The sequence below is a fragment of the Paramisgurnus dabryanus genome, chromosome 5 (assembly GCF_030506205.2).
Source record: "Paramisgurnus dabryanus chromosome 5, PD_genome_1.1, whole genome shotgun sequence".
NCBI classification, from domain to species: domain Eukaryota; kingdom Metazoa; phylum Chordata; class Actinopteri; order Cypriniformes; family Cobitidae; genus Paramisgurnus; species Paramisgurnus dabryanus.
This window is the reverse complement of record NC_133341.1, coordinates 31203585-31228126: the sequence shown is the minus strand read 5'-3', so window position 1 is coordinate 31228126 and position 24542 is coordinate 31203585. Positions and strand designations below refer to the sequence as shown.

The 24542-nt window shown below is 35.2% G+C and overlaps 3 protein-coding genes across 4 annotated transcripts; 1 reads left to right on the top strand and 2 right to left on the bottom strand.

The window, feature by feature from the left end:
- Positions 1-2135: 2135 nt before the first annotated feature.
- sdf2l1 (stromal cell-derived factor 2-like 1) lies at positions 2136-4582 on the bottom strand. Its single transcript, XM_065250902.2, has 3 exons — positions 4296-4582; positions 3083-3279; positions 2136-2915 (listed from the first exon to the last, which is right to left on the bottom strand). The coding sequence occupies exons 1-3, from the start codon at positions 4486-4488 to the stop codon at positions 2637-2639; spliced, it is 669 nt and encodes a 222-aa protein (XP_065106974.1). The 5' UTR covers positions 4489-4582; the 3' UTR covers positions 2136-2636.
- A 1283-nt stretch (positions 4583-5865) lies between these two features.
- On the top strand, positions 5866-13248 carry ydjc (YdjC chitooligosaccharide deacetylase homolog). Of its 2 annotated transcripts, none has more exons than XM_065250899.2 (7): positions 5866-5986; positions 6920-7043; positions 7393-7574; positions 7953-8109; positions 9589-9688; positions 12206-12383; positions 12631-13248. In XM_065250899.2, exons 3-7 carry the CDS (start codon positions 7411-7413, stop codon positions 12992-12994), a joined length of 963 nt encoding a protein of 320 aa, XP_065106971.1. In that variant the 5' UTR covers positions 5866-5986; positions 6920-7043; positions 7393-7410; the 3' UTR covers positions 12995-13248. The 2 variants fall into 2 exon arrangements, with proteins under 2 accessions (XP_065106971.1, XP_065106972.1); XM_065250900.2 differs by having other exon boundaries at positions 5927-5986; positions 6858-7043.
- A 548-nt stretch (positions 13249-13796) lies between these two features.
- Positions 13797-21744, bottom strand: ube2l3b (ubiquitin-conjugating enzyme E2L 3b). Its single transcript, XM_065250901.2, has 4 exons — positions 21655-21744; positions 19528-19623; positions 18309-18495; positions 13797-15475 (listed from the first exon to the last, which is right to left on the bottom strand). Exons 1-4 carry the CDS (start codon positions 21679-21681, stop codon positions 15321-15323), a joined length of 465 nt encoding a protein of 154 aa, XP_065106973.1. The 5' UTR covers positions 21682-21744; the 3' UTR covers positions 13797-15320.
- Positions 21745-24542: the final 2798 nt, after the last annotated feature.

Sequence of the window (24542 nt, the reverse complement as noted above, 5' to 3'; positions counted from 1 at the left end):
TAGACATTATGGAGATGAACCATATGAAATCCATGGTGAAGATAGAATTTATATCTTAATTGAAGGATGATTGACTGATCTGCCCAAACTCTGTGTTATATTATGTCGCCATCTTCTGGAAAGACAGCATACACGGTAGACTTCAACATGCCATGAAGGTCGACTGCAAACGTTTTTGGTTTATTCACAATTTGTTAATTTTGTGATAAGAGTGATTTTAAAAACCCTGATAAGCTGTATCAATATGAAAATTTGCATTAATGTTGAAATTAAAAGATGTATTAAAATTAATTAACTTTTTATTAGCTACCAAACCACTTTCCAATACTTTCGGCCATTAATGCATCATTACTTCACGCAGACAAGATTCTTTGATTATATAAAATATACGAGTTAATTTTCAGTAAAAATATATTTAGTAAAATATTAAATAATGTTTTTGTTTATTGTTATTAAGTGTTACAGTAGCCTATGTTATGCAAGTAAACTGCAATTTGAAACGCGAATTTATTATTCCTTGTTATCGGCGTTATTGTTATTGTTGCAAAAACTTATCGGGCATTAAATTTGCTTTATTCTAGATAAAACAATAAAAAAAAATCCTAACAAATCTAACCAAAATACCACGCTTATCTTCAAATCGTGTAAAAATCATTTTCTTATTTATTTAGTCAATAAAAGCTAATAAGTTAGCACAGTTCTATTGTAATATTAAATAATCTACGATATTTGTCGTATGCTATTGGTCATTATGTTGATTATTACAAAGGGCCAATTATTGAGATTAAATTGTTTTTATATGAATAATGTAGGTCTAGATCCAGCAAAAATGTTTTTATCTAAACAGCATTTTTGTAAATTAGGTTACTAACCTAAAGATTTGGATCACAATACCTTTTGAAAGTGAAAGGAAGATGATGTTTCATTGAAGCTGACTGTACAACAATAGGATGTATTTATTTACAGGTCAGAGCTGTTCCTACAATAAATCTCCCACTGCGGATTATTACACAATCTTTATTATCTGAGAGATCATATCGCGGTGATATTTCTACTTAATCTATATAATATTTGTACGAATATGCTGCCCCCTTTAGCATATGTATCGCCATTAATTTTCCAGAAAAATACTATAAAATATTACACAAAATATTCGACCCTCTCGACCCATCTCCTTGACAGAAAATCATTGTTTTTAAAGCAATCTTCAGTAGGCCTACCTAGTTTGCAGTATTTATTATTTAGGAGCTTATTCGTATAAGTTCATCAAATGAAAATCCTGTCATCATCCTCCTCAAGTTGTTCCAAACTTAAACATTTCTTTGGAAATGTATACTATGGAAGTGAATGGTGCCCCAGTTTTGTTTTTCAAAGTATCTTCTAGTATGTTAAGCAGATCAAATAAACACATTCGTTAACAATATTAAATGCATTAGCTAACATGAATTAATATTGTTAGTTCATAATGTATTTCTCTTTGTTAATGTTGTCAACAAATGTTAACAGATACAATTTATTTAAAAATGTATTAGTAAATGCTGAAATTAACATGAACTAATAATTATTAATTAATTAATAAATGGTATAGAAGTATCGTTTCTTTATTTTCAACTTTATCATAAAGTGTTACCAAGAAATTTATACTGGTTTAAAGGGGACATATCATGAAAATATGTCAACCTAGAAAATGTGAAAAAGATCAACCCAGTAACTTAATGTTGGTAAACCATTCTCTGCAAGCATGTGAAAAAATAGGTCATAGAAATTTGGCTCCCCTTGTGATGTCAGAAGGGGATAATACCGCCCTTAATCTGAACTATCTAACCACAGCACTGCCATTTAGTATCTCAGCTAATTTGCATTTAAAAGGACACATTTTTGTGGCAATTTTAACATGCTATAATAAATTATCTAAATGATATTTTGAGCTAAAACTTCACATATGTACTCTGGGGACACTAAAGATTTATTTGACATCTTAAAAAAAGTCTTGTGAAATGTCCCGTTTAAAACAACTTCACAGAATTGTCATTTTTCTATCCCTGAAACATTATACATGGGAGGGGAATCATAAGACAAACTATAGCTAATAATATTTCTAAACTGGCATGGACAGCAATAAAAACCTTTAATACTAATGTTTTCAAAAACATTTATTTAAACTTTTATCAAATTGTGTCCATGTTTGGTCATATACAACAAACGGAAAACTAAATAAACTATATCCAGAAAAATGTCAGGATTTGTTGTGTGCAAATGTATTACTCTTCATTTACTAAATGTTTTAAATCATTTTTCAATTGTTCCAAATAAGAGAAATGTGTTGGTAGATCGAAGTATAAATAATATAAAATACACTCATTTGTGGTCCACAATCAATTACAAGTTTGTCATTTTAATTCATTTTCTATACAAACCAAAACATCCCAATCTTAAGAAAACCACAAAACAATAAACAAACCGAGTCCAAAACAATTGTAAAAGGTACAAGTTTGCTGCACTACAAGAGTGGTTTGATCAACAAATGTACATTCTCTAAGAAACTGAAGGTTTAAATAAAAAAGATTTCACAGCGGGGGTGAGTCGAGTTCTTGGTTGTTCAGAGTACAGCGCGGTCTGTCTCCATCAGCCCATCATCAGAGTTCATCATGGCGCATTGGATCACTGCTGGGCTGAATGAAAACGCCCTCCATTACCTTCCAGTAGTTATGGTGATTGGGCGACGGCATTCCATGGACCTCACGCTGGCCTCTGATTGGATGACCATACTGTTCTCCAGTAACACTGAGGAAAATCTCAGTGCCGGCGTGTTTGAATCGCACGGCATCGTCTCGCTCCCAGAATGTTGCGCTGCACTGTACTATCCATACATCTAAACTATCACCTTCTCCATCTTCCCCAAATGCACTCACTTCCTGCAGGCACAAAACACGTCTTTTTAATAAATAAATTCGAATAATACAAATCTAGTCATTTACAGTTTAGAAAGCACAGTGAGTCTTGCACATTTGCAGCCACTGAAGACTAGTTTAAATGTATTAATAATAATACAGTAAATATGTGTGCATGTGTGAAAAAATACCTGGTTGCTGGACAGGGGAGAGGTGAAGTGATGCGAGTGCAAGTTGCGGCCCGTCTTCATGTGTGTGATTCGTATGGCCTGACCACATTGAATGGGTACTCCTCGTTGGCAAGGTTCATCGGGTTTCCCACGGATACGCCAGTAACTGTTGGCATCATCTGCCAAATCCACACCGGTTACTGACTGCTGCCCACTACCTGCAGAGATTACAAATGTGACTTGTTAGTGTTAAAGGGACAGTTCACCCCTAAAAAAATTATTTATTCATTCTAAACCTGTATGAGTTTCTTTCATCTTTTGAACACACACAAAAAAACATATTTTGATAAACGAGGATTACCACACAGTTGATGGCACCCATTGACTTCCATAGTAGGATAAACAAATACTATGGAAGTAAATAGGTATCATCAGTACTGTGGTTACCCCATCATTTACCCATCAACAGAATAAAAAAACTCATACAGGTTTTTAGAATATAAATGTTTTTAAATATTTAAATAATTGGCACAGATTATGTGCTGTATGCAACTGTGATAGGTTCACAACACACACACTTATATAATGTATACCTTGCAATGGACTGCAAGCCATTTTGGATAAAAGCGTCATCCAAATGAAATAAATGTAAATCTTGCTATCAGTTGGTAATTCCCTGGCACTTTATACACATTTATGCTTTTATCCAAAGCAACTTAAAGAGCATTCAGTCTATACATTGCATTTATCAGTATTTGTGTTCCTGGGATTGAACCCATGACCTTTGCTTTACTAAGGCTCACACCTTTGCAGCTTAAATATATGAATGATTATCGTGTTAACATGGTACTTGCGAGACTACCATAGTATTACCATACTTTGCATCTTATTACCATGGCACTATCTCCATTGTGGGTGCACCTGTCGTCAGATACGTAATAACATGTATCTACCGCTACCAGATAGGAACAAATAAACTAACAAAAATAAAAAACAGATTTGGGAAGAAAGACTGTCAAATAGAGGCTGACAGTTTTATTATTACTGATGGGATAGATTGAAAGTTATTAAGTTAGCTTCCTGGCTAATGCATGCACCACCAGCTGCTATTACGCTGAGCAAATATGAAAATAAAACAACCATCGAACACTAAATTACAATTTAGTATTATTTTACGACTAACTTGACCAAATCAGTAAAGCTGGATGATATTCATCGTCAAAACTCGTTATACCTGAGCCGTATTTGACATCATGCGAGTGGAGTCTGACGCTGTGCCGGGTGTTCATCAGTTTAACAAGAGATCCGCACGTGACATAGCTCGAATCCACATCACGACCACCGCACTGAGTAAACATGACACAAAATAAAACCAAATCCAGAAGGACGGTTGTAACTTTTAATTGCCCCATCGTCAAAGCTCGCATTTATCTACATAACAGAAAGATGGATACGGAGAGTCCCATTCAAACGCCGACTCGCTTTCTAACCAATCGAGTCATGACAAGTCCGAAAACAAGGAAGTGATCGGAGAGCATACACGGAACTCAGTGATTGGTTGAAAGCGTTGCGACGTCACTTTCGGTTAAAAGCGACGGGTTAAATTTACACGATATTTATTTGCTATATTTGTTCAGTAAATTGATTTGTAATGACTAGCGTCTTGTTTGCGGATTGTATTGTGACTGGCAATAAAAAGTTACACATTGAACTCATGTAATTGTATTATTTATTTATATTGGTTTGTTTTCCTGGCAGCTAATGGTAATAATCTTACTATGTAAAAAAATCGAACTATGCGATCACGTATTGTTCTTGTGCTTTATATAATAAAATAAAAAGTTGCTGTTTTGACATAACTTACAGTTAAAGTCCATCCATCTATCCGCCCATTCTCCGAAACCACCGCTTTGAATAAAAGAGTTTGCAAATATATAAATGTAATTTAAATGTTAATTCCTGTTTGAAAAAATATATATAAATGGCCTGCTTAAAATCACTAATATGCTATTTATAGACTTCTTAAAATTAAACAGTTCATGAAATAGCAAATATTGACGACTGTACAAATATACAAGCTCAAATTATTGCTTTGATTAAATTGTATTGCATAATGAACTTCGAGTTTGTTTTTAAATCTAGCGCATCCCACCGGTTCATACGTTCACTCTCTTTGGCGCCGTCTGCAGGACATCGCGCGACGTCGCAATTCTGTCCTGCTTGTGCGCACACGTGTCTGTGGTGAGAAACCAAATAAGATGAATAAAATAATAAATAATACAAATTTTGTATAATTTACCGACACATAAAATACTGCCTACGTGAACGTTTACTGCCTTACTGAAAGATTGTCATTCCTTAAAAATAATGTAACTGTTTTTCGGTATTTAGCTACAATTACTTATATTTAAAATGTTAGGAAAATTGTACGCGCGTGGCTTTTAACAACGCATGACTGTCTGCGTAAACAAAACTTGAACGTGACGTAGTGCAAGAACAACGTGTCATGCATGTATCCATCCCCCTTGTGTTTAAAAAACATCATCTAACTCTGTCAATTATGTTTCAAATATAGGTTACTTTAAAAAACATGTACACTTAAGTAAATTTCTAAAAGTTATGTTTTAAATTAGCTGTACTTCCCAAAGCACAGAAGTGTAAACCAGATGTCTCTCTCTCTCTCTTCTTTCTCTCTCTCTCTCTCTCTCTCTCTCTCTCTCTCTCTCTCTCTCTCTCTCTCTCTCTCTCTCTCTCTCTCTCTCTCTCTCTCTCTCTCTCTCTCTCTCTCTCTCAGTGACTTTTTCTTTTTTCATATTTCTATATGAGGTTACGTGTCTTGGGAAACTATTCACAAGTCACCACGTATGCAAAGTCACACCTGATGTCTGAGGTCTTTACAAGGATTAAGGATCACGTTCCTCTCTGGTGAGTATAACCTAGATAACAACATGTTTTCAATACTGCTTAATAATTAATGTTCGAGAAGCCTAAACAAGTTAAAACAAATAATACAGGAGTCCATCTTATGATTATCTTAAAAAAAGGCAAATAAAAATTTATTATTTTTCTTGGCAAAACTTTCTTTTCAGTCATGTCTCTTTTAATGGCTTCCTGATGCTTGTAGATTCAACAGCTAATAAAAGGATTTTCCAAAATATAAACACATTTGAATGCGTCTCTTGTAACATAATTGTAAACAAGTAAATATTTTAAAAATAATAACTTTATATTTTACATTTATAACTTCACAGCTAATAAGTAGTTGTATATGTCAAACATTGTTATTTAAAGACATGGACATATCAAGGCCTATATTAATATCATCCTACATGCTCCTCTTGCTGTGATCTCATTTGTTTTAGTATGAGTCAACAGAAGTTATTTCGAAAGCTTCAGTTATTCTTCAGGTCACACCTAGGTCCATACTGTGCTGTTTTGTTAGACCTAATGTTACAAATGTTAATGACAAATTGAAGTAGCCTACTCAATGATGATAATCATAATATAATACAGGCATGTAAATTAAATATGTCACTGTAACCCAAAAGCATTGCTGTAGAAGCACAACAATTTATTAGGTTGATTTCCAGAAATGTATGGTCCAATGCATAACTGTTAAAATATATTAGTACCTCCTGTGCTAATATAGTACCTCCTGTGCTACATACAATCTTGCTCTCTGCTCCTGGCATACATTGTGCTAGGCCTAATTTTTACATTACTGGAATCTTTAATCAAATCTATTATTCCCATTTTAATAAATCATTTTACTGTGTATTGATTCTACATGCATCAGGGAAGGACACTAGTGGAAACTATCCACTAAGATGTTGACGTTATTTTAATCACACTCTATAGAGGGCGCTATAACTCCGGAAAAGGAAATTGCATTATAACGCATTCGGCCGGGTCTGATCCGCACAGGGTTGGACACGATACATCATAAAACCCGACGGATGGCAAACACATTAAATTAAAATGGGTAAGTGATTACAACACCCTTCCTGTCATATTTTAAACATTGAATAAGAGATGATAAGGCTTTTTGATAAAGTTAGTGATTCGTTTCTTAGAATTCCCGGCTATTAATAGATCAAAGGGTTAAATGAAATACATTGAAACCGATGTGTTATCGGATTTGTTAGATTAAAGTGGCACTGGCAGCTAACATGTTAACACGGACGTAGACCTACGGATCTGATACAGTCATGTTTATTAAGTGACGTGTTAATTCAAAGAAACATTGTTTCCTGCTTTCCTGCCTGAATGATTTCATCCTTCACTACATATGACTCCTCCTAAGACTTTTATTATTTAACTGTTGGTGTCAGCATCGAGCAGAGGACAAGATGCCTCAACCCAAAGTGAAGCTGGTGGTGACAGGGGATGATTTTGGGTACTGCGAGAGAAGAAATCAAGGGATTGTGGATTGCTTCAGAGCTGGTGGGATCTCCAATGTCTCTCTGTTGGTGAATGCAGTCTCGGCGAAGCATGCAGCAGATTTGGCTAAAAGGTACTGCATTTCTTCATATCACTTTAATACTTTGAATTGTTTTGTGTTTGTACATTAGCCTACGTAAATGTGTATGTTGCAATTTTACTTGGAAATTGGTGACGATGATGCAGCATGACTCTTTATAGTCAAGTTTGGGTAAAGGCACACGGAATTTTTCCATATATGTAAGCCTTACTGTGTATTCTGTATATTTGATAATTTCTTTGATTTGTTTTCCTTATTTCTTAACATTTACATTTTTATGTTTTATTTAAAAATATATCTGCAACAGTGTTAAATCATAAAAGTGCTGTAGAATTCAATTTGAATTAAATTTCAGAAAAATCTATTAGGTTGATAGATTCAGATGCATTATATTATTATGTGGACACACAGGTATAACATTCCTATTGGACTCCATGCGAATCTCTCAGAAGGTCTTCCTGTTTCCCAGAAACTGACAGGATCAACACTTCTTAACAAAGATGGGTTCTTTCATGGCAAGATGGGATTTCGGGAGGTTCTGCAGAGTGGGCAGCTCATGATGTCGGAGGTAAAACAGGACATACTCATCCATGGATGAGACAAACTGAAAGGAAACTTAGCATCCATGTGGTACTGCTTGTCAAAATATACTAAAAAGCAAATATATTTGAGGATTTTTATACCAATGAATGCTTAGGATTTAGTAGTGATGTTGTATATACAGTAAATCTGTGCCAATAGGTGATATTAAACGGGCATCTGTGCCAAAAATGGGTAAGCGCTGAGGACTTTGCTCTCAAAAAGATATGACATTTATGGTATTTTGTTCTTTTTAATCCAGAACAGTATACAGCAAACAAAGCACTATGTTATGTAATGCCTACAGCATTAATGTAAAATAGACTATTTACCACTCTATGTACATCATAAATTGTATGAAAAAGGAAAAATATTGACATATGGACGTCTTTCACCAAATTATTTGTTTATGTCAGCATTTTGGTTTTATCTATTCTGCACGTTTGTGTATAGTTGGGTCAAGCATAAAACAATAACAAAGATTCTAACAAATAAGATGAAGGGTCAGAAATGCATTGAAAAAATATTTGTTGGTTCAACGTAAAAAGTAAGTTACACTAAAAAGAAAAAATATGCAGCATGAGGTCAAAACAACTTGGTTTTGCAAGTCAACTCAACCTACTATTTTAAGTTTTGGCTTGTGAAAAGTTGACACAGCTTATAAAATCAAGTTGTTTAACTTAATTTTTTAAGTTATAGTAACACAAATGCTGCATATGCATTTTTTACAATGTATACTTTGTTGCATTAAAAGTTTAAGTTAATTCAACTTAAAAATAAAAAAAATGGTAAAAATGGTCTCAATTAATATTTTTAAGTTGAATTACTTAAATAAAAAAAACAGGTAACATACTTTATAAAGCCCTTATCACACAGAGATTATGAAAAATAAACAAACAAATGCGTCCGGGAATTTTTTTTTTCCCGAATATGTGCGTGCATTCACACACATACAGTAAAGACACGTGACGTATTTAAATTCTTGCACATGGTAGTTTTTAAACAGCATCTTAAGTTTGCTTATTATCCGTGGTTTAAGAGAAAAATGCGTGTGGATTTGTGTTTATGACAAGATTATAAGGAGCGCGTGATGCGCTGTTCTGTCATGCTAGTGAATGATCTCAGCTTCACCGCAGATAATGATGAGCTCCCTGATCTCTGCTTCAGTCCATTTTGCCGACATTTCTCGTTGTGAATGTTGATCTGCGTTTCAATCCCTGTGTCAAAGAGCTGAACCATAACTTCTGGATGCGATGACACGCCCTATGGCACGCCAATGCTACTAGGTCCTCTTTATGGGATGTGTTTGTGTTCACGCAGAACTTAAGCCTCTCTGCCAAATTTAACGGAAATTTTCCAGGAACAAAGTGCTGTGTGAATGGGGTTTCAGTTGAACCAACTTTTTTTTACAATGTAGGTAAACATATAGTACTGATTTTATATTGTGTTCTTGTTGTTCTGTTTTAAGGTGGATGTTGAGCTTAGGGCACAGGTAAACCGTTTCTGTGAACTGATTGGACACATGCCCGATCATATGGATGGCCATCAGCATGTCCATGTGCTGCCAGGTGAGGTCAAAGTGCTTTTTAACAATCCTAATGATAAGTTTCATTGTGTTGCGTTTATATTATAACCCATAACTCACTCGTCTTGATCCAGAGATTAAATAGTTTTACAGAATCTAAGCATACATTTTAAATCTTTGTCTATGTGCTAAGATTTACGTTTGTAAGTTAGTATACATATGTATAGTTTTAAATCTTAGTAGTGTATAATATGTCACATACGTCTATGTAAATATACAGTATACTTGTAATTAGTGATACATTTCCCAAAAATGTTTAAGAATCCAATTAATTAATCAACATTCAAGTTATATACAAGCATATACACGAAGAAATCTTTATTTCCGAGATCTCATGCAAACTACCAAGCTGGTGTATTAACATTAAACCTTACTGATCCTTTTTATTGTCTCCCAGTGGATCAATAAAGTTTTATTTTATAATTTTACAGCTGCTTTGTTTTACAAGTAAAGGTTGGTAGTTAGCATGAAATGTATATTATACATTTATATATAGACAAAGATTTTAAATTTATGCTTAGATTAAATCATAAAGATTTAAAATTTATGCTTAAATTCTGTAAAACTATTAAATCTCTGGACCAAGACGAGTAAGTTATGGGTTATAATATAAACGCAACACAATGAAACTAGTGCATATATTATATACAGGGCCGCCTTAACCTAATGTGAGGCCCTGGGGCTGAGAGGTTTTGGAGGCCCCCCATACCCTCAATTTATAGTCTCATTTTAAAAAAAATATTGTAATATCTAGGTAATCTACATCACATAATGCATTAGTTTCTTTCAATACATAAAAGAGTGAGTTTTACCTCTTTGACCCAGAAAACACCATAATATCTTTATTAACATAACACTGAGCCCACTTGATCATAAACACAAGACAGTTTATTTAACAACCACACACAGCAACTTGGTGAAAATAAAACCAAAATGTGTGAGAGTATATATGTTTATAAGCTTTATGTTTATATAGTTTTTGGAATATACAAATTTGCAGAAAATTGCCACTCACTAACTAAATGCTCAGCACAGTTTAAAAAATATAAGAAGTTAAAGTTAGTTTTAAAGTGAAAATGCATTAATGTTAACAAAAGATAAGTCTTTATAGGCATAATCTTGTTTTTTAAGCAGTTATTTATTTTGTAGGCTATTGAAGATATAGTATGCATTGTATTTAGTATTTATGCATACATAAGCATGTAAAACGAACACGTATAAATATGCACAAAACAGACAGGGAACATACATGTATATAAGATCTTTAGATACGGAGATTATAAATATGAATGGTGCGATCAGGTGATGATTATTTGAGATGGTCTTGTCTCGCTTTGACTTGCACATTTACCGTTGCGTTGTCTTTCTAAACCAACAGATGTGTGTACTGTCAGCTAACGTCGCGTCAAACTACATCGCTCCGGCTGCGCACGCGTCACTGATATAAACGCAAATAAACTTAAACTTTATAACAACTAACAGCATTATGTGCGGGAACTCCTTTCTTTATTTGGCGGCACAGTATCTTGCGCACAGTTTTAGAGACTTCTGTATGCCAGAGACTCAGCTGCGCGAGCACAGAGAGAGCGAGCGAGAGCGCGCGCGAAAGAGAGAGAGAGACCTGCACCTCAGTGCTTATTATGAAATTTCAGAAATTACTCTTTCATTTGTCGGTGGATTATTTCCCGTTTCTCTGTCACACTCAGTCATGGCATAAGTTGACAACGCGCACTTAATTACATTACGCGGAATAGAAAAATCTGTTACGTCTGATATTTTATTTCACAGTAAGTTACCACGGACCAATCAGCAGCCATGTAACGTGCAGTTAGAGTGATTGACAGATAACCTGACAAGTTACAAAACAATATGAACGTGAACTTGGGAGGCCCCTGAACTTGGGAGGCCCCTGGGCTTCAGCCCAGGTTAGCCCGTGCATTAAGGCGGCCTTGATTATATATATATATTTTTTTTTATATATGTATATATATATATATATATATATGTATATATATATGTATATATGTATATATATATATATATATATATGTATATATATATGTATATGTATATATATATGTATATATATATGTATATATATATATGTATATGTATATATATATATGTATATGTATATATATATATATATGTATATGTATATGTATATGTATATATGTATATGTATATGTATATATGTATATGTATATGTATATATGTATATGTATATATATATATATATATATATACATATATATATATATATATATATATATATATATATACATATATATATATATACATATGTATATGTATATATGTATATGTATATATATAATATTTTTTTTATTGTGTATTATATAATTTAATTAAAATATAATATATATATATATATATATATATATATATATATATATATATATATATATATAGAAACTACAAATTGTAGACGGAGCGATTACATTTACTTTAATCCTGTTAATGTCTACATAATTGCATTCAGAGGTCAGAGAAGTGTTTGCCCGAGTGCTCTCAGATTTTGGAATCACCTACACACGGGTGCCTGTGGAGCCTGGCCTCACGTTCTGCACGTTCCTCCCATCCCATCTTCGATGCTTCTACACACAGGTTGAAAAAGATGCCCTTGAATCTGTTGAAGTCTTTCATCGACATGGCATTAGGTACGCAAGCAATTCAAGGAAGTCATTTTGTTTTTTAAGGTCACATGATCCTGGCTGGCATATCAATACCAGTTACTTGGCAACCTGAGGTTGTTTATTAACTTACCTGGGATCTTAACCCTCTCGTTTCTTTTTATGCCACACATAAGTGGTAATTGTTACGCACACAATTTTGAGATTTTTTTTCCCAAATTAGTCAGGTGTGCTTTAAAAATAAAAAGAATCATATGATATTGTGTCCCTTCAGGTGGCCTGACATATATCTGGGTCTAAGCACCATGGGTAAAACTATGTCCATCCCCAACCTCAAACGAGCTTTAGGCTTCACGCTGGAAGCGCAGGCGCCATCGCTGGATGATGGTGTGATTTCTCCGTTAATACTGACACAGACCAGTGAAACCACAGCTGACTCCCATCAACCAGTTACAGCTGAGCTGATGGTGCATCCAGGTTATCCGAGTCATCCGCACCAGGGTGGATGTGGAGAAGGGCCGGATGATTTCTCGCAGTCCACGGACCGACTACACGAACTGAATACTTTAAAGGACCCTTCGGTGCTCAGTTACTACAGGCAACAGGGGATCCACCTCTGTGCCTTTAAAGACCTTTAACAACACTCCAGGTCATAGGGGTGCGGTTTTAACTGTGGACTTATTAAACATCTTGGTGCAATTTTTAAGTTGGATTTAATTGGGGAAGAAAATCCACATATTTATGTCTGTAATGTACTTTATGAAGATAACTGAATATGAAGCAATTACTTTATATTTAAATTGCAATGTATTTTCTTGAAGTAAAATGTTTTTAATGAATGTATTTATGAGATTTTTATTTTGAAATCAGATTAAAAGCAAAGTTCATTTTATTCAGTGTGCATTTTTTTTATGTTAAAGGTTATACTGAATATGAAATTCATTATTGCAATTTTGCTTCATCTGATATTACCCGATACTTATTAATCTTCCTTATTAATCCTGCGGTGCGTCTCAGTAAAGAAAACACTACATTTAAAAAGATAGTTCACCTAAAAATGAAAATTATGTCATTTTCTAAACACAAAAGGTGATATCAAATAATGCTGATGGTACCTATTGATTTCCATAGTAGGATAAACAAATACAATGGAAGTCAATGGGTCCCATCAACTGTGCTTACCATAATTTCTCAAAGTATCATCTTTTTGTGTTTTAAAAAACATGAGGGTAAGTAAATGATAAGGTAAATAATAAATGTAATTTTTGGGTGCACTATCCCTTTAAATAATCTATTTATAATAATAAACACACCAAGACAAACCAGTATATATAATTTATATTAATGCTACTTAGTACCAATTTGGCTAGGACAAAATGAAATATTTGGATTAACAAAGCCCCTAAATTGTAATTAAAGCAAAGAAGTCTTCAAAGAAAATATCTTCAAAGTATATATCTAGTTTATTAATGCTAACATCTTCATGTTAAACAATCACTAAACTGTAAAGTTTAGTTTTAGTTTCATTCTAAAGTTGTGTTCACATTATACAACCAGTGCTATTTTAGCTGGGAAATCCCAGAAGATAGTTTGATTGGTTAACTGGTTTTATTAAGAAATCTCAGACCAATCAGAATTCTCAAAAAAAAAAAAATAAATAATGGAGCTAGCCAGTGCTCGGAGTATATAACAGTATTCCCTGGATTTTGTCTTCCTTTTTATTTAGGTACATAAAATGTGGAGCATTCGTGAAGTCAAAATAAAGGATAGACACTGTGAAGACTAAAGAGGTGGCGCATTTGAGGCGTATTCAAGAAACTAAATCCATTACTTAAATATCTCGAACTAGAAACAAAGCCAGAATAAACTATTGTCTAGTTCACAATTGAAGGAACGGTGTGAAACCATTAAAGCATTAACTGGGATGAAAAAAAACATATTTCAAGCAAAATATAGAGAATATTCTAGAAAACCCACTGTCAACTACTGTGTTTATTCAGTTTCAGGAGGAAAGGTGGAATAATATTTCTCAGTAGCGTACATTTCTGTAAATCTAGGGGCCATTTTCACGTTTAAACCAAAATAGTCAGCAATATACAAGAATTTCCTATGAAACATGTTAAAAGAGAGATGTTTAAAATAAGTGATCATCATGGAAAATTATGGTCACTAACACTTTTCCTTTGTGAAACATAGTATTTCATAGCAATATTGGCCTCTAAGACGCCGCTGTTATTGACTTTACAGTGGTTTCCCCGATTCCAGGCTCGGTAAATGGATGAACGTCGTCTGCTCCCCAGACATAACGTAGCACCCAACAAGTGCAGTGAAAGTAAAAAGGTTATGTGAAATATTAGCTGCTGTCGCTGCAATCCTCCGTTCCTTCTCGTTTTTTTTGGAAAATTAAAGAGCGCGTAATGTGAGAAGGGAACCAAATAATAATAACATCAATAATAATAATATACATGATAATTACAATCGAGTCAGATTTTTGAATGAACGGTCACTTCCAAAAGTAATTGAAAGCTTGGTGTAATAATGCAACGATTCATTTTACAAAAAGGGTCAAACGGCATTCGTTACAGAAGCTCCGTATACAATTTCACACTTTCCAACTGCCTCGTCTGTCTTAAGTTATCCTCTAACCAATTTTAGGTGTTTTCAAACTTCAGAAAGAAAACAAAACATAGTAGAAAGTTAGTAAGAGCCTCAAGCTAACCAGGAAACCAGGATGAAACCAGGATGCCAGGTCAGATGTCCTCACGACGTCCTGCTCGTAGACGGAGGCCGCAGCTGTGCTGTACTTCTCCAGCTCGACTAGAGTGACGCGCGTAAAGGAGAGGAGAAGGAGAGAAAGAGGGAGCGGGGTAGAGGTTGGGTTGTTGAGTAGAAGGTAGTAGAGCGAGGGAAGGAGATCAGAGGGAGAGGAGGCGGGGTTTGGGGCTACACACTTGTCTGGTATTGTTAGTCCACTGGCCGCTTTTCTCCGTGTTTCTTTGTAAACTCTTCTGCGTTCTTAAAGAATTTTTTACGGTCTTTTGAGTATTCTTCTGCTAGGTCGGCCCTCAGGGGGTGTTCTGGCTGTGGATCGTTCACCAAGGCAATGAGCGACTGAATTACTGTAAGAGCAAAAAAGAAAATAACACAACGTTACTGGACGTCATCACGGGGCAAGTAACTACAGGTGTGGTTTGTTGTAACTGCTTTATTATCCAGACCAAACTTTTCACGGAAAAATCGGTCAAATTATTTTTCAACACAGACTGCCTTGATATATTGCTGTAAAATCTAAAGCAGTGGTCTCGTCCGCATGGAGTCTGTGAGTTGCCTGCCAAAGCACATTCTATTAAAAGCCTACATTTTTATATTTATTTCATATTTTTTATATAAGCTTGGCTTCTTTCATGTATGTTAACTTTTTAAACAATGACAAAACATATCAACAAGTAAAATAAAAAAGTTTTGAGTAGACCATATCAACAAAGTAGCCCTCCAGATTGTTTGGTCCATTGAGGTAGCCCTTGCTCACAAAAAAATTGGAGACCCCTGATCTAAAGATACTCGTAGCTTTTAAAAATATGGCTTATGTACAAATAGGTCGATTGTATGTATTTGTGAAATTTACTAAATAAAATACTATCGCAAACAACTGTGTTTTCATTGACCGATGTTATGCAACTTAAACACCATTTTATCTTCTAACGAGAAGTGGTTTGAAAAATCATGCTGACGAATGTTGGTAGCTGTATGTCTATTGCAGTTACCGCAATTAGCCATTATTTTTAAAGAAATACTACACAAAAAATTCTAATGATTTTCTCATCCCCATGTAATCTAAGTTGTTTATGTCTTTCTTTGTTCAGTCGAGAAGAAATAATTTTTTTTAAGGAAAACATTACAGGATTGTTGTCAATTTATTAGACTTTATTGGACCTCAATAGGGCTGGGTATCGATTCAGATTTTCCAGATCGATTCAATTTCGATTCACAAGGTGTTAAATCGATTCGATTTCGATTCTCGTGCAAAGCAAAAAATAGGGTGACATCTAGTGAAGAAGACTAGTAATTCGATTTACGTTAATCTTTTGTTTAATGTTTGCAGAAAAAAAAAATCGATTCTGCTCTTTGAGAATCGACCACATTTTAAAAAACGATTAATCGAAAAATCGATTCAGTTTCAACACAGCTCTAAACGATTTCAAACCAGCCATAGTCGTCTTATCATCAAGCCAAACAGTAAATGTTTTCGGCTAGAAAAATAAAATGTATGCACTTTTAAGACACTAACCGAGTGAAGTGCCAGCGCGACCTTTAATATTGCGCAATAACGTCAAAAGGTTACTGTCATTTGGCCTCGTTTGGAGCCCTTTGAAACTACGTTGAAACTGGAATTTTTAAACTGTATTGAAAAAGTAAACTTAATAAACTTAATCGACTGAACAAAGAAAGACAAACACCTTTAATAACATGGCGGTAAGTAAATAATAATCGGGATTTTATTTAATGAAAGTGGAATATTCCTTTAATAGGAAACGCAGGTGTGATAACCAAGCATTAAGGGAAGGAAAGACCCAATATTTGGAAGGGGCCATGTATCAGGTGTTTTTGGGAGGTTACAATACACAATTTCAAGAACGATCATATGACTTATGCACGTCAGGTGACCTGTAAAAAAATAACGTTGTTTCCATTGCAGTTTTGCAATATAGTCTGTTTTCCAATTGCCTGAAAATGTATCTTACATCAGCATAAAACTTCTCTGCAATATATAAAAATGATTTGTTGGTTACCTGGATGCCTCAAAATTTTGAGTTGATTTCAAAATACAAGTTGACTCAAAATATTTTAAGGCAACCAGTTAACGTAGATTAAACCAATAGTTTTTATAGGGTGGAAGTTTTTGCCAAATTGACGTGTTCCATTGGGAGTATTTTCAATTTCGCAATTTCAATTTGCGCAATTTGAAAGGTAATGGAAATCCAACTGATATTAATTAACAGATATGTATGGATAAAAGTAGGCCTTATGCAAATATCTAAACTACCTGCAATAGTACTTGTTTGGTTTTTGTGACTTTATATATATGCGTACATTTGTTTTTCTTGCCAAGCCGGTCGAGTCACTCAAATTCAGCAGGTAAGTGCAAAATATGAGAAACCCTTTTTCACGCTTGTGTTCAGAAGGTAAATACCAAACGTGTTTATTTCTGTAAACCGTACAACACATTTGTGACCTACATTACAAAAAATGTATGGTCTAAAGAGCTCTGTATAATTAATAAAATAACATAAAACAGTGGCGTTTCCTATTTATATATAAACAAAGGTGTCCGGGTAACATAAGCTATATCACAAATCTATCCATTTGCTCAATTTCTACCAAACAAAGTTAAGACAAGTGTCATTTCCCTTATGCTGGGTCCACACCAGAAGATAATTGGGCTTATTTTCGGCCGATTTCCCCCCTTCCAACAATCCTAGCTATGTCCCAATTATCTTGATGGTTCTACAGATTATCTTGTCCGATTTTCCCTTGGTGTAAGGTGCATTAAGAGTGTCTGAACCTGATTGGAAGATCGCGAATCATAAATAATAAACATGTTTAATTTCACCCAAACCCTTTTCTTTTTTCCCTTGAATTTTCTGTGAAAATCTTTCCAAACACTATTATTGAAACTTCTTCATGCATATCGTCCACCATGCTTATTCTGAAGTCTCGCGAGATTTAGTGAGGCTTATTGTGAAGTTTCGCGAGATTTCCTGTGTTCACAGTCGAGAAAATCTGTGCAAAACTAGGATTTTTATCCTCATGTTTGTGGTCTATCACATTTTGAAAATCTTATAAGATGTAAAAAATCTTTTAGTGTGTACCCAGCATTAGTCTTTAAGCATTAAGATCTAATTGAGCCATAACCATCCTCGAGAATATTGTAGCAACTGCAGTAAAGTTCACCTTGGTCAGTTTTGGTGGCTGGTTTCCAGTTCTCTGCACTAATGACAGGCAGACAGACCTGTCCCTTCTCATCAATGTTGGGGTGATAGATCTTCGTTTTAAACGTAATCTTGGGTGGTTTGAAAGGGTATTCTGCAGGGAAGATGATCTCGATCCGGAACGCCCCTTTGTCATATGGAGGGTTGTCCTGTGAGAGAAAAGGTAAATATGTATTGTTGAATTGTAAGCATATTGTCTGACTTCCATGTGTACATAATGACAAACAATAATTTGATGTTAATATCATGGCAGTAAAATCAATTATGTACAAATAGGATATGTTTGATAATAATATGAAATAGAGAGGTTGCACTAGACAGGGTTCAACATAAAGGACTGCCCGGTTGCCTGGGGCAAACGTGAGAGACGTTCGGGCCAGTTAAAAGTATTGTCACTTGCCCGATCGGGCCAGTGCTCATCCTCAGTCACTGAAATATATTTTCATCAATGTATATTATTTAACATATTGGAAGCAGACATTTACTTGGGCAAAACACGACTAAAGAAATGATGCAATATTTTGCAGAGTTTGCTGTCAGTTTACAGGTAAAGCAGAAAAGTTGGGAATCTTTTTTCTTTGTAACATGTCTGTTGTGACACGGTTTTTTATTGGGGCCAGTGAAAATTTTGGCAGGGCAAGTGAAAACCTGAACCACTGGCCTGACCGGGCCAGTATAAAAAATTATTTCGTTGAGCCCTGACTAGACCTGGGTGATATTGACCGAAATGCACAACTAGGTAATTTTTGGATGATGTTGATGTACAATTTCTTCTTTGTATGACATTCCCGGTATTGTTTACATGCAAGTCAAAGCCTCATGTGAGATGACACAATCACTTTGATTAGAACAGAGTATGATGAAAATTAAATTTCAAGACAGGGTTTTCCTTCCTGTTTGAAAATACACAGCTGCACAACATGCAAGCTGGTTGGAAAGCTTCTGACCTCGGTGTAGATTTATGACAAAGCTTCTTTTGCAAATGTCATATCAGACAATACCAATATAGACGATATTGTCTCATCCCATATCCCGCTGGGAAAAAATACTTATATATATTACTAAAACTAAAAATAACCCAGCACTAAGTTGCACAATGCATGCGTTTGTATGTTACGCACTTGCTGATAACCTGTGAATGATGAGAAGTTGTTTCATAATCATACAAAAAAAAAACTTACTGGAACAATGAGGCCCTGCCATGTCAATATGTTTGATTCATCGACTTGTATGTTACGGAAGTTTTTCATCCCAGATTTGCGGATTTCTTCAAGCTCCTGAAAACAAAGGATTGTTAACAGTGATATTACATTACAATTGTCACAATTATAAACATGAAACACTATATAAGCGTACTACTTACATAGAAATGTAGTTTTAAACATTTTTAATTTACTTTTTTAGATCACTAATGTCCCTTTTACACAGAGATTATAAAAAATACATGGATAATGTCTCCTGGGATTTGCCCCAGGATTTTTTGATTTTGGTTCATTCGCACTTCTAGTGATTTTCTGGAATCTGTGCATTCACACACATCCCGTGAAAAAATGAAATCATTGCATAATTGTGCACTTAAATTTTCCGCATCATCTTAGATTTTCTTATGACCTGTGATTTCTCTCTCTTCCAAGAGCTCTGCTTAATCTTAGTTTGCAAACATTTTTCTATTGTGAATACTAATCTGGATTTAAAACCTCCGGATAAAGAGTTGACAACAACTACGTCATTACGACGACATGTGCGTCATCACTACAAACACACACCTTACGGCATTGTTTCTATCTTTTGTTGACACAGGGCACGTTCTAGGACTAATCCCAACAATCTATGGCAACTTTCTGGGATCAATGCTATGTGTGAAAGGGGTTCACGAAAAGTGAATACAGTTTATATGGATATCCAACAAGACTTTTCATGGGTCTATAAGCCGGTGAAGAAGCAAACCCTAAAGTAAAACCTGAGCTTGTGACACAATCAGTCTGTGAAGTTAGTTATTTACAGTCAGCAGCTGACGAAGGACTACTGACCCAAAGCCACACCTTAACCATGCAAAGTGACATACAACACCATATCCATCCAGACACTAGCTGTTTTTTTAATAATCTATATAGCTCAACTGGTAGAGCATTAAGTTGGCACCACAAAATGTATGGGTTTGACTCATAGGAGACACATACAGATCAAATGTATACCTTAAGTGCATTGTAAGTTACTTAAATATACGAACCGTATGCAGTAACAAATAAAATAATTATGTTAAAAAAAGCAGCATCATGTAAACATAAGCATGAACCACCATATAGACGCATTATTGTTTATTAACAAAACTAATCTTGTATAATATTTTTACGATTGCCAATCATTTTCCTCAATTACTGACAGCAGACTGACATTTACGGCCGTTGTTATCTAACAAGGAAGTGAATTTAACATTACTGCATGCTACTTCCATACCAAGCAAAATCCAATAACCCGTACATACTAAAACATCAAATAAACCACAATTTACTGTCAAAAATGGGCGTTTACATCTACGTTGTTCATTTGCATGTAAGCAAGTAAATGAAGTGATTTAGGACGGAAGTTAAACTTTGTAAAGCGAAAGCTTGTTGACAAGTCACTTACGGTTTCGATTTTTTACTTTAGGCCGTAACTTTAGAAGTCACCTGAAACTCACGAAACAATTTTTATTAAAAATTAGTAATTTGTTATTTTAGGCATTTAATGCCAAACAGGGTAAATATTTAAGTTTCTATTAATCAGACACAGTTTGACCCCTTGTGTCCTTTCTAGAGCCATTCTTTTTATAACGTTTAGATTAATAGATCCATCAAGTCCCTTTAGCAGCCGATCAAGTTTAATTATTTAATTCTAGACGAATTCGGATCCGCGCGAACACAACCGAGCCCAGTTTGAGAAAATCCCATTTCAGCGAACACTTCTGCTGCCCTCTCCTCATACATTATATTTCCGCCATTTACTCGCTGTCAATGAATGAAACGGCTTATTAATACACCCAAGTCCACTCGAACTTGACACGTGTCTCTCTGTCTCGCCAATTTTGACATAAACCCGGTTCTACCGTCCCGAGGCCTCCGCCGGCGCTTTTCCTCCTTCGTGTTTGGAAACGCGTAGCGAGCCGAGTCATCGGGCGCGAGAAGCGCTCGCATAAAGGCCGATTAAACCCTAACAAACGACCAAATCGCTGGTTTGGCGAGTTAAACTAGTGTTTAAACCAACACCGCGTCGTCATGTATAATTATTGTGAATGGGAGGTGTAAAAAGTGCCCGGTTTGGACGTCTACCTTGTGTAGTCTCCTGCTCGCCGCCATCTTGAATCTTTCAACTAAGACCAGAATGCACCGCGGCGCGGATCTCGGCGGCTCGTGCGATGGAATCACGAGCTCATGCGCTGCCTTTGCGCTTCGGCTGATCTGGGATCAGTTGGATGTACCGCCCTGAACCGCGGAAACTTTATAAAATGATCCCAGATCAGCACCCGTGGGTACTTTCCATTACAAAACGGAACAAAATGCCATTTATTTACCTTACTGTGATTTTGGAATCTATTCTTCCATTGTAAACCAAGTGTTTATTTAGTCACTCTTTATTTTTGATAACCATCAAAATACACGAAATATAACAAATTATTGTGCATCGTTGTTAAAGTAAAGTTCAAGATGTAGGTGTGCCGAAAAACAAGCAAAAATGTCTTTGATAAGGAAGTGAGCTTTTGTAGTGAAAGAGAGTTTCCGGTGAAGGGCCATAAGATGGCGCTGTAGAGTTATTAAAGTCATATTGCATCCGTGGTTTGTTTGTAATGTCAATGAAACAATTTTCATTCATTTTTGTGTCTATGAACAATCACGTTTTAGAATAATGGAGACAGTTTTAAATAAAAATATAGCTTGACAATGGATTTAATAATAATATTTTCAATTGCCAAAGGACAGAAAAAAATCTGATAAGTTTTCCGATCCATTTTATTTTTATGAAATTGTCTAAAAGTTTATTTAATATATTATTTTATACAATACAGTGAAATCTTTAATATAAAAGTTCCTAAATGTTTTTTTTGTCATCCACAGAATCTAAAAAGGTTTTTTTTACATCCACAGAACCTTTTTGTTGCACCAACAGTATTTGTTTGAGCCACTATATTGAGTTTTTGTTTTGACACTAGATGGCGTATCAGCCTTTTCTAATATATAAGTTTGTGTTAATCAGCCGCAAATGGCGAGGAATGGATGGTTGAACTTTTTTGACCTGGCAAATCGGTTGTGCAGATATTAAGAATATCATATTATTTGATAAGTATTTTTTATTTGCCTTTAATTAAGTTTATGTGCCATGATGATAAGAAACAGATTGGCATATTCAATTTCAATCTAACGATATGGGCACTACGTTTTTAGCAAGCCTAATGCACCCGTCAATCAAATAAATAAATGGCTCTTTTATGAAACTTTGGCCTGAAATTTTTTTTGGGAACCTGTGACATTGCTGTGAAGAACCCTTTTAGAACTTTGATTTATAACATCGTAGTATTCTGCATAAATCTTAAGGGGACATATGATGAAAATCTGACTTTTTCCATGTTTATGTGCCATAATTGAGTCCCCAGTGCTTTAATCAACCTAGAAAATTTGAAAAAGGACATAAACCATTCTCTGCAAGCATGTGAAAAAATGGGTGAATGAAATTTGGCTCCCCTTGTGATGTCAGTAGTGGATAATACCACCCCTTAGGGTGTACTCACACTATCCAAACCAAACCCCGCTCGGGCGCGTTTGACCCCCAAAAGCCTGGTTCATTTGACTAGTGTGATTGCCCTGTACCATGCCCGGGCACGGATTTCAGGATTTCGAGAAAGCACGCATTTGAAAAGCTTTGTGTCCCTGATTGGCCAGCTAATCTGTACGTTGTGATTGGTCTGAATACCTCTGAGGTCAGCAGGAAATGTGACACTCCTGACCATGTTTGAAAGAACAGGAGTTAACTTAGTCTGAACTTAGTCTTATTGGTCTTGTCTAAATCACAAATCCCAGGAAGTAAACCTGTTGCCTACAATCCGTGTGTTTGTTGTAGCCCAAGAAAAGAGTTTATGTTGGAGACGATAATTCGCATCATCGTTTACTTCTGGGTTTATACCTTTTGCATATTGTTAACATGTGCTAATACACACTTAAACACCAAAGGAAATGTAAAAACGTGAATCGGACAATAGGTTCCCTTTAACAAAGTCTTGTGAAATGTCCCCTATAATGCAAATAGGCCGAAGGCTCTCACAGCCTGTAATATTCTGACAGAAAACCACATGAATTTCATAATGGACAAAATCACCACATGTGGACAACACCTCACCGCATGTTTCTCATGATCCCATGGGTTTCACATAGAAAATTGCATAAGATTCACGAGAATTTTTTTCGAAAGCCACTTGTTTCATGTGTAATGCAGTTGTTTAAGGCAGTGGTTCCCAACCTTTTTCACTCCAAGGCCCCCTAGTTTCTCACAACAAAATTTGAAGGCCCCCCGCTCACTCAATTTTTCCACATAAAATAAAATAGATCTTGGAATGACTAGACAGATGTAGATTCGCTACTAATCTTGATTTTTGCTTGTTTTAGCTTATTTTAATGCTTGTTTTGTACCAATTTTAAGTTATCTTGAGGCCCCCTTGGAAATCTGCTGAGGCCCCCCTATGGGCCCCGACCCCCTGGTTTGGGAACCTATTCATTTTGACCGATTTGTGTAAAACATGTGGGTTATATGTAAACATGTCTTCCTTTTTCATTTTAGTCATAAGGTACTGTAAATTGTATGGTTATCATTCATGTCATGCAGGCTTGTATTTGTGTGTTTGTGCACATATTTGTTTGTGCCTTTGCTGTGTTGTGGTTTTGCTTGATTGATGAAAAACTTTTTTCTTTTGTTACAGAAGCCTATTCTGTATTGATAACGTGCTTCCCAGACAAAGACAGATAAAGAGGCTGGCACACACGCTTTCATGGTTCCCGTAAAACCTCATGACAGAAACGACTTGATCAGACTTGCTTCCCCTCTGGCATTTTCAGGTAAGGTAGACCGTTGGCTACAAATGGAAACTGTTTTAAAACTTCAGAAATTTATTTAAAATACTAATTCATAATTGATGTTCATTTCCTTATTAGATAGAAATTATGCATTTCAC